General features: G+C 39.9%; 1 protein-coding gene across 1 annotated transcript; it reads right to left on the reverse strand.

The window, feature by feature from the left end:
- Window positions 1–10109: 10109 nt before the first annotated feature.
- LOC139146037 (uncharacterized) lies at window positions 10110–10865 on the reverse strand. Its single transcript, XM_070717486.1, has one exon. It carries the CDS (start codon window positions 10863–10865, stop codon window positions 10110–10112), a length of 756 nt encoding a protein of 251 aa, XP_070573587.1.
- Between the last annotated feature and the right edge of the window lie 637 nt (window positions 10866–11502).

Genomic DNA, 11502 nt, shown 5'->3' on the forward strand with positions numbered 1-11502 from the left:
GCTTCCCGCAAAACCAGAGCCGGTACGTCTGAAGCAAAGAGATGGGCAGTTATCTTTGTCTGTCTCTACACTACAGCAGTACACATAGAAGTAATAGACTCCATGGACACTTCATTCTTCATCAACGCCCTACGTCACTTCATAGCTATATGCGGCAACATCAAGAAACTCAGATGTGACCAGGGCACCAACTTCATCAGCGCAAAGAACGAACTTCGGGTAGCAGCTAAAGAGCTGGATCAAGACTGCATCAAGAAATTCCTTACAACAAGAGACTGCGAGTGGATTTTCAACCCACCTCACGCATCACACTTCGGCGGTATATGGGAACGACAAATTGGTACCATCAGACGCGTTCTTGACTCCATGCACTATCAACTAGGCAGCAACAATACACACATGACTTGCTGACAACTCTCATGGCAGAAGCCAGCGCCATCGTCAACTCCAGACCTATAACAACAGTATCATCAGATGCAAACCGATCCCCAAGCTCTCACCCCAAACATGCTACTCACCATGAAGATCCAATCACAGACCCCACCACCAGGCTCATTCGTCCAACAAGACATCTACAGTAGAAAACATTGGCGACGCGTACAGTATCTAGCTGATCAATTCCGGATACGATTGAGAAAGAATATCTACAAAGCCGTCAGCCACGACCAAAATGGAACAAATCTACAATCAACGTCAAAGAAGGAGACGTGGTTCTTTTGAGAGAGAAAGAATACGCAAGAAACAGCTGGCCCCTCGCTCGCATAGTGAGGTCTACCCCAGCGATGACAACAAAGTACGAAAAGTAGACGTCATGATCTACAAAGATGGCGAACATCGAACCTACCTCAGACCTATTAGTGAATTAGTTTTGATTGAAAGCACAAATTGAACTCTGTGATTGAATTCAATGAACACTACTTACGGACTCTATTAGTATGAATCCTTTTGCATATACTCCTTTAGAATTTATTTAGTTCTAAAATATTATTAGGCATTTATTCTATTCGAAATTTATGATTAGTAAAAATTCAGCTTACCGCGCATTTTTAGACGGGGAGTGTGTTGAATTGACCCTTCATGACCCTTACTAGATTTTCAGAAGATCGCCCTCTATCTTTCTTAAGGCCCTCTGACACAAAGGTCAAGAAACTTCTTGGTAAAACAATTAAAAGGTTAAAGATTAAATTACACCTACGCAGACACGTTTTTCTTCCACTGTCTTAAAGCAAGTAGACATGCCACGTGGATCTCACAAACACTCCAGCCAAAAGTAGGACTGTAGGCGCAACGATGTAAGTTGATTTCCTTTTATGACTTTCCAATTATTTAGAGGACCATTTTGAATGCAGTGCTTAGATATTTTAGTAGAATTTAGTTCTTTATTCCGTTTACTTTGAACTTGATTTACCTCGACTCTCCGATGTAGACAATGAATGACCTTGTATTTTTAATCTCTTTATTTACCCAGTTTTCACCGCTTCTTGAATAAATCTACTCTAAACTAAAGCAACTGAGGGTGGTTATTTCTTGGAGTGGTTGGCACTTAGCGGATACAAAAGTAACTGGACTCCGCCAAGTCTGTTTGTTACGACCGGTATCTACATCACCATTAAATGAACAAGTATGTTAATGAAAACAATTTTACAATGTCAGATGGACATGTTTGCTGACATTTTCTACGACATTCCTTTTTAACTGTACTTTTATCCCATTTAACACAAATGGCATTTAATTTGCCATCGATAACAATTTGGTAAACAAAGGATCGAGAAATAAGCCTAATTTATCTTCTAATTCACTATAGATAATGTAATAGTATTAAATATTACAATTCTACATCAGGTTGCCTAGTGAAAGTAGCCTTGGATGAGGAGATGCTGCAAAAATGTCTCATAAAACTAGAAGAACAACCCAAGCTCTCTCGGTGCAACTTAGACAGCTGCAAGAGATGAAAAAGAATGAGGTGAAGGCTGCATGGGGAGAATGTAAACATGAACTGAAACGCAGAGTGCAATCTGTGCTGGAAGATGAAGACAGTTGTGCTAAAGTCAAGAAAGTCTGCAAGGAGAAGGTTGGTCTGGATCCAACAACTTTGGCAGCAGAGTCTCTGGGACTCTTGCTGAAGATTTTAACACTTTATTATCTCTACAGAGTAAAGCAAACTTGCACATCAAGACGTATGGCCCAAGCACTAGAACCACTGCTGATAACAGATGACATGAGAGAGATTGCTTCTAAAGCTGGAATAACACTGCAGTTGAAAGCTATGTATGACATGGCAAAGTTTGGCGAACTTGAACTTTTCTTCATGAACCGTAAGTTCATTCTGGATTTTGCTCTTATAAATCATAGAGTGACATTATCTATGAGAAACAAGAAAGTAAATACTGTAATTGTACACTCAACAAAGATTAATGCCCAATATGAAGTTGCTGTGGTGTATTAAGATGTGAACAAACAAAACTCTAATGTGTTTCAGTCGTTGCAGTGAGCAAAGTTCTCTGTTAATTGACATTTATTTTCTCTGACAGTATGTGACATATGTCTTCCTATGACCAGCAGAAAAATTCCAAATATATTACAATTTTATTTCATTATGATATATATATATATATATATATATATATACACAACTGAGTTGATCAGGATAATCTAAAATATTACATTTCCACTACAAATTTGTTTCGTATAGGCTGCAGAGCCGCCTACACTCATCGGGTTGTGTTGTGTATTTAGCTCTACTCTAGTATTGAGCACTGTACTCCAGCTCATCTTGAACTAAACAAGTATATATATATATGTATATATATATATATATATATATATATATATATATATATATATATATATATATATATATATTATATATATATATATATATATATATATATATATATATATATATAATTGTAAGATAAACATAACAAGATTTAGTGCAGCCACTCCTGGGACAAAAGCAAGATTTGAAAAAATTTCTAAAATATGCACAATAATTATTATTTTGACATATAACAGCAGTATATTTTTCAGCCAAGTATTTTTTATTATTAGCAATATCTGTATCAAGTTTCATAAAAGTTTGTGCGGTCACCGTAATTGATGTATAACTTCACTTAATGATATCATGAAATCTAGAAACTGCCATAAGCTCACAAGGAACTGTTGAATGTTGTTTGCTACTGTTATATCTTTGTATATCCAATGCACTGTACTTAAAAAGTTTCCATCAATTTTTGTTAAGTCCTTCCAGATATACATTCATTAACTTTGTAGACTTTTCAAAATATGCAAATGAGCAATATCATAAATGTGACTCTCTATGACTTTGAAAACTGTCTTATGATTGAAAGTAATAAACAGGTAGGGCTGTATCATTTCGACACATTTTTAAAAAAATCCTTTTAGCAAAAACAAATATTTAGGTCTCTTGCTGACTGCACACTCACAAAGATCAACATCAGACACGATGATTTTAACTTTTGGCTAAAACAATACATTTTTCCTCCTTTCAGGAGATGGTGGAGGAATTCAGCCATTTACTTCATATCAGGAAATAGACGATGATGGTCATCATCATAATGTGGATTCAAAGGTAAGAGAATGAATATTAGACCTTCAAAGTTAATGTGACCTAACAATAACACAAGGATAAGCGATACTTACATTTATCGTATTAGTTGGTAACGTACGCTAAAGTGTCACTCTTTTGACAGTGAGGGTTTTATTGGCAATGCTAAAACAGGACCCTTTCTGGTATGAAAGGGTTGATTCTGCAAAGATAAGCATTAAATAACTAACAGGGAAAATTCAGAGTTCGGAAAAAATAAAATGATTATTAAAAGTCCATGTGAGGTATAAATTTGAAATTACACTTAAGAAATGCTCTGTGTTTGATCAGGCACATCACTATTCAAAAACTGTCAATTTTAGTCCACTGCCTGAATGCTACTCTTACAGTTGTGCACACATGTGATTTTTCCACCGTTAAAAACACTTAATACAAGGAGTACATTTTCATTCAATGACACTTGCTATATTGCAAAATACGAATTCTCATATTTTGTTGTGAAAGCTATGTGAAATACCATTTTAAAATGCCCGAAGCCCACATATTGATATTAATAGTTGAACCCACGTTACGCAGTAAGTCACATGATTTGATCTTCCATCCCATCTGACAGTTGAGTAATCAGATGGAATTCTTTGATTGCCGTTATCTCCCACAATGCACTGCAAGCAGACAGATACTGTGTGGAGTGGTGCTTGTGCGGGCAGAGACACGGTCGACGGGAATTAGTTTTTCTTGCCAGTAACCAAGACGATGTGGTTGGTCTTTTTTGCATGGCTTTTGAACTTCTCGGTAGGTTTTCACCTTTGATGCATTATGCTAGATTTGTAACGTGTTTTCATGGTGTTTTTGAAGTTGAGACCACACCCATTGTGAGATGTATTGGAAGGACCATGTGCTTTCCTAATTGGACTGTGAGCCATTCTGAATCTCAAGCTTCCCAAATATAAGATTGATTTCTTAGTAGTTTTGTACTTTTTGTTTTGATTTATGGATACCAATAGTGAACTGTCCCTAACTAGAATTAAGGACTGGATCGGTCGGATTCAACACACTGCACAGATTTAACTTGAACACATGGCCGCCATTCAGGCTCAGCTCTTTTATTACATCACGCATATGTAATGAGATGACCTCGTTTCAACGCCCAATACACTACATCCCTCCTTTCCTTCAGATGTTGAGTTCTGTAAAACAAGTTTTCTCAAACTTTGAGTTCGATCAGACTCAGAGTCAATAGTATACTTATCAAAGTTCAGTCCAGTGTTCACATACATCTTATGCCAGTATTTTAACGTTCTTTTTTGTTTTAACAAATGAAAAAGGTAAATTCAAATTTTCAACACTGCAACAAACATTATGCAAACATATGGGTATAAACTATACTCAAATAACACAGTGAACAGAATCACATGAGACTGTTTAGTATCTCTCATAATCCTCCAAATACTTTGGTACGCGAACAGTACGATGTGGTCTCTCCGACCGTTCCTCATGGGTTATCACACTGTCATCCTCAGTTGGTGTGTCCTTCTCAACACAGGGGCTTGGAGCATCTTCCTCATCTGTCGTTTCCAAGTGCTTCTTCACATGAGACGTATTCTGTCTGTATTTGACACCAATGGGCGACTGTATAGTCACCTGACTACCACATTTTTCAACAACGTCATAAGGAGTTTTCTCAAAGCGTGTAGATAATTTATTCTTTGGATTCTGCTGCAGAAGAACTTTATCTCCTAACTGAATAGTGCTCTTCCTGGCACCTCTGTACTCATCTGCGTAGTCTTTGGATTTCTGTTTCATCTCCAAGTCTCTATCATATACAGCTCTATACTCATCTCTGCTGCTTGTTTCAATGACATCCGGCAGCTTGGTTCTGACTTTTCTTTTGAACATCAACTCAGCCGGTGCTACTCCGGTGGTTGAGTGTGGCGTCGTTCTATACGCCAACAGGAACTTGTTCAACTCCCTCTGAAGCTCTCGCTTCTGAACTTGCGCAATCTTGAGTGTTTTCAGAAGAGTTTTGTTCTGTCTCTCTACCTCTCCATTCGCCTGAGGCCATAGTGGAGTTGTGTGTCTATGTTTTATGTTACAGTCTTTCACGTAACTCTCAAACTCTGACGATGTAAATTGTGGACCGTTGTCCGTCTTCATGGTAACAGGGTAACCATGTGTTGTAAACCTGTTATCCAAACGAGCTATGACTTTGTCTGATGTTACAGACCTCATGATATCCACTTCAAAATATCTACTGAAGTAGTCCACTGTTACTAAGATATATTCTCCTGAGGGCAGTGGTCCCAACAAATCAACTGCAATGTCCTGCCATGGACCGGTAGGCAGTTTGGTTGGTTCGACTGGTTCTTTAAATGATGGCTGACCAACAAGCTGGCACTCATGGCACCTTCTACACTTGTTTTCTGCTTCCCGATCAATTCCAGGCCACCATACTTTTGTACGTAGGCTCTGCTTAGTCTTTACTATTCCTGGTGTCCCTCATGTGCCAGACTGACCACATGTTTTCTCAGACTTCTTGGAATAACCAGACGAACGTCTCTCAACACAAGTTGACCTAATACAGTCAACTCATTCCTCACCGCTTTGTACTCCGTGGGACAATGACTCCAGTCTCCAAGAACAATGCATTTTCTGAGTATCTTCATTTCCTCATCCTGGGCAGCTTCGCGCTCAATCTCTTGAATGGGCAGTGCATGAGGAGCTGCATTTACTGCCACAAATCTAATGTATTCTTCTGCTCCGTTTCTCAGAGGTCTCAATGTTTTCTGGGTTGTATTAATGAGACGTGACAATGCATCAGCAATGTTCTGCCGACCGGGTATATACACCACTGTAAAATCATACGGCTGTAGACGAAGTACCCAGCGCTCAATCCTCGCTGACGGTTTTGACTTCTCTGAGTATATCACTTGTAGTGGCTTGTGGTCTGTTAACAGTTTAAACTTCACTCCGTATAGGTACACGTGAAATCTCTCACAGGCCCACACTCCTTCTCTGTCTGTGAATATCTTCTTTCAACATCTGTCAAACTACGGCTCGCATAGCATATTACTCTGTTTCGCCTTGTTGCTCTTGTATCAATACAGCACCCAATCCAACTGGGCTCGCATCCGCTATCACTTTGGATTCAGCATTTCTGTCATAATAGGCAAGTGTCTCTGCATATGCCAATACATCTTTAAGACAATTGAAAGCACCTTCCTGTTCAGGTCCCCATTCGAACTTCGTCCCTTGTCGAGTCAGTCTCCTAAGAGGCTCTGCGGTCGTTGCAAAGTCCGGTATGTACCTGGCAGAAAAGTTCACTAGACCGAGGAAGCTTCTGACTTCTGTCGCACTTTCCGGTTTCCTCGCATCCATCAATGCTTGTACGTTTGCTGTTGTCGGACGGCTTACACTGATTAGCGGAACGGAATGAGCGGAACGGAACGGAACGGAATAGCCACACCAAAAAGAAAAATAGTTTCTCCTAATTAGAGTCCATTTTTTTCGTTCACTGAATTATGGAGCGGAACAGCATGGAATTTCGGATGTAAAACAGAAATTTGGATTTAAATAAAATATCACTTTTCAACCCTTAAAGTAATGCATCTGTTTTTCGAAGTTTCTCTTGCCGTGATGAAAATCATGAATAAGATTACTAATAAGAATTTTATTCCATAGAAACACACTTCAGGAACTGTGGTAGAACAAGTACAATAAATCAAACATTACACATATAATCAGGCAAGACTGCTCCCGAGACTGCTGCTGGAAATGAATAATACTACTGGACTGAAGCTATAATTCAAATCTGAAACTACACCTGAATCCAAACATCACCCTGGATATCGCATCTGCTGGAGGATGCTATGGCTACCATTAGGCATGTGAGATCGCGCACAGGCATTCTGTTGAGTTGGTAGCTTTTAAAAATGTAGTTCTGCTACGTTCCGACGTTAAGGCTACGGAAGAGAACGTCCGAACGTAGCATAAACTATACTTTTACAAACTACCCACACAACAGAACGCCTATGAGGTGGCGGTCTGTGTAATAATTCACCTCGATGGCATGGTGCCTAATTACATTTTTGGGCGGAGGTGAAAAAAGAGGGAGGCGGTGACGGATCGTAACTTCTAAAATGGATACATTGAACTGCATTGCTGATTGTTTGTAATTGGCGCGGATGCCACTTCTTTTCATTTTTTGTTGCCAAGGGTCTGCAGACTTACGGGAGCACCAGTTGATTTAGGGGATTATGAAAATAGAGGTGTAGACAAATTTTTTTTCACCCATTATGACGGCATTTTTTTTCAAAAGCATGCTCGCGAAACAAATTATTTTCTGCACAACTGAAGGCAATGCAATATATTTCATTTGTTGTCAAAATGAAGTGCACGTGCATATGTTTTGCATGTCAAAGTTCATTCATGCAACCTGTAATCTTTATTGCAGAATTTTGCATATCTAACCACTTCCCACGTTAGAAAATTTTCAAATATCCAGATCTCAAAGATCAAAATACAAAGGTCGATTCTAAACATTCATTTTGGTAATTCCAGCACCTCGCATCACATTTTTTGCCTTCATCTCAGGGAAGTGGTAGTTCATTTCTTTTCTCACTTTGGGGTTTTGCAGCAAATTATTTTATCATTCTCCATGGGGGGGGGGGGGTTGACAATATTCCCCCTCCCGAATCCTCCAGCCCCTCCTTTAGAAATCAAATGATTCTCCCCTCAATCTATCGAATGACTAAACAACTAGGTCGAAGGACATCAGTAATACATACAAAAGGCATCGCTATACTTACATACACAGTCGATCAACGTGTTAACATGAAACTACAGCCGTTTTGCAATTTAAGTCATTCTTTTGTGATCAGTTTTTGAAGGCAGGTAGTGTTTTCACCCCTAATTGTCGTTGTATGCCGTACACATGCAATTATTGTTTGAAAAGTTTGTTGAGCTATTGCGATCATACAAAACAGAGTGCACAACTGCATGTTGGCCACAGACACGCCCTCTTTTGGGTTGACCACCCCTCCACACTATGGTACTGCCCTCTATAAGGCATGATTCACGGGCTACGGGTTAGATGTAAATTTAGATGTAGCTTCAAATTGAAATTACAGCCTAGTTTCCCGTGGTATTTGACATAATTTTCATTTGGAAACTTCAAAAATTAAGGTGCCTTACTTGTAGAGTTGAATAAATGATATATTTTATTTAAATCAAAATGTCTCTCTTATTCCATTCTTTTCCGCTCAAAAGTTTTGTGGACGAAAAATGGACTCTAATTAAGAAAAAACTAATTTTTTATTTGGTGTGGCTATTCCGTTCCGTTCCGCTCCATTCCGTTCCGCAAATTAGTGTAAGCCTTGTCGGACCGATACCTTGTTTCGACAACAAGTGTCCCATGAACTCAAGCTGAGACATCCGGAGTACACATTTCTCCTTGTTTAATGTGAGACCATTCCGCTCAAAGCACTCGACAACCTTGATCAGTCTGTCGTCATGGTTATCATCATCCCCAAGTATGATGACATCATCGGATATATTGTAAGCACCTTCACATTCAACGCCAACACCTGCTGTATGATGTGCTGATACAGTTCTGGCGCTGAAGTAATACCAAACATCGAACGCTTGTATCGGAAAAGTCCCTTGTGTGTCACAAAGGTAGTGATGTGTCTGCATGGATTCTTCATCCAACTCAATCTGGTGAAATCCCCACTTGAGATCTAGTTTTGTGAATACTGTACTTTGTTCACATTTTCCAGCACTTCGTCAATCGTAGGTATTGGGTGTCTCTCTCTAATCACCGCTTTATTAGCACAGCGCATGTAGGTAGGTCCATCGACCCTCTCTATGATGTCGAGCTTTAATAGTTCATCTAATTTCGACTCCAACTTCTCTCTCAAACTAAAAGGTACTCGCCTTGGTTTCTGGGCTACTGGAGGAACAGTTGGGTCAATATGGAGCTTCGCTTGGTAGCCTTTCAGTTTTCCTAGTCCTTGAAAACAGCCAGGAAATCTACTGTAAATTTCCTCTGTGTCTATTGCATTTGCGTGCAGACCAAGCTTCAAAACTCCCAGCTTCTCAGCAGTGAATCGCCCTAAAAGGGGTTTCCATCGCCTTTCACAACAACAAATTCAGCTGCTGTTGCCTCCCAGCAATTTCAACATCTGCCAGAATTTACCCGAAATTTCCAGCGGCACTGATGATCCGTATGCATAGAGTTTCTGTCCGGTTTTCTCAGATTTGCATCGAATGTGTTTACGTTTCAAATCAGACCATGTGACTTCACTCAACACGTTGCAAGTTGCCCCAGAGTCAATCAACATGTCATGGATAACAATTCCACCAACGCAGACATCTACCATACCACTATTACTCGAGTTGTTCCCTGGCCAGACTGTAAAAACGTATTCACCGAGTTCTTCTACATAGTGTAGCCTGTCTTTGATAGTCTTACCCTTAAAACCATCTTTGTTTGCTTTGGTACCAAGGTCTTGCTTCGTCTTGCAGACGGCCGCAAAATGTCCCACTAACTGACATTTATTGCACGTAGCTGTTCTAGCAGGGCACTCTTTGTCTTTCTGGAAATGTCCCTGACGTCCACAGCGAAAACATCTTTTACTAGTCTTTTTACTCTGTTTACCAGGCACAGGTTTCCCTTTGGTCTAGCCTGCCGGACTTGGTTGACATCCTGTTTCATGTCGCCCTCCATTTTCTTCACTTGCACATCGACAGCTTCCATCGCTCTCGCGATTTCTTGCACTCTTTTCAAAGTGAGAGCGCCGCCTTTTTCCAACAACTTTCGACGCAGGGCTGACGATTTACATTTATCTATGATTTGATCACGCATTTGTTCATCGGTATCTCTAAAGTCACAGTTCTTATAATTAGCCTGACCTCTTAGTCTCGCAATAAACTGATCGATACTTTCAGATTCCTCTTGTTTCAACTGACGGAAAAGGTGTCGCTCATATGGAATGTTAACTTGTGGGCTAAAATTAGCTTCCAATGTGCGCATGGCTTTTTGATATTCACCTGCTGTGTCCTCGGCACCCTCCGCCAAAACACCAGGTCCAGGATCTTCCATATCGTCGAAAAGGTCCTGAACGTCCGACCCAGCAGAGTGTAACAGGAGTGATTTCTTCTGATGATCATCTTTTACTCCCTTCCCATCGACGTAGAACTCGAACGCTCTCCGCCATTTTTTCCAACGTATAGCCACAGTAGCAGGGTCGCTCTGACAGTCAAACGGTTGTATACTACCGATTTCAATATTTGCTGCCATCGTACGTTGTCCGGCCAACTCAAACTAGCTACCCGCTATCTGAAGTTTCTCGAGTTTATCCTCGTCGCCAATTGAACTGTCCCTAACTAGAATTAAGGACTGGATCGGTCGGATTGAACACACTGCACAGATTTAACTTAAACACATGGCCGCCATTCAGGCTTAGCTCTTTTATTACATCATGCATATATAATGAGATGACCTCGGGTCAACGCCCAGTACACTACAAATAGTTTGACTAGAAATTGCAAGACATGTGATATTCTGATCACTGCCACTGTGACACGGAGTAATCTGTCCAAAAAGGCGTACCACACAAAGGCATTGTGGTCTTATATATGTCAGAGAGACCGGGGAAAAACTTTCTAAGAGGATGTGTGGGCATATTGTCACACTGCATGAAAACCCGATAATTCAGTAAATTCACATTAATGAGTTGCCTATATTATAGTATAATACACGTGAATTCACATGAATCCACATGAATACAGGCTTGCTGAATACAAAAAATGGATTCTTGACTGTATTCATCTGTATATGCACTCTTCGGCTAAAATACAGGCAATAATCCATGTTAGTACAGTAAGTATTATAGGGTTTTTATGCAGTGTCAGGAATTAACAACAATCTGCCAACC

This window comes from Ptychodera flava, chromosome 1 (genome assembly GCF_041260155.1).
Source record: "Ptychodera flava strain L36383 chromosome 1, AS_Pfla_20210202, whole genome shotgun sequence".
NCBI lineage: Eukaryota > Metazoa > Hemichordata > Enteropneusta > Ptychoderidae > Ptychodera > Ptychodera flava.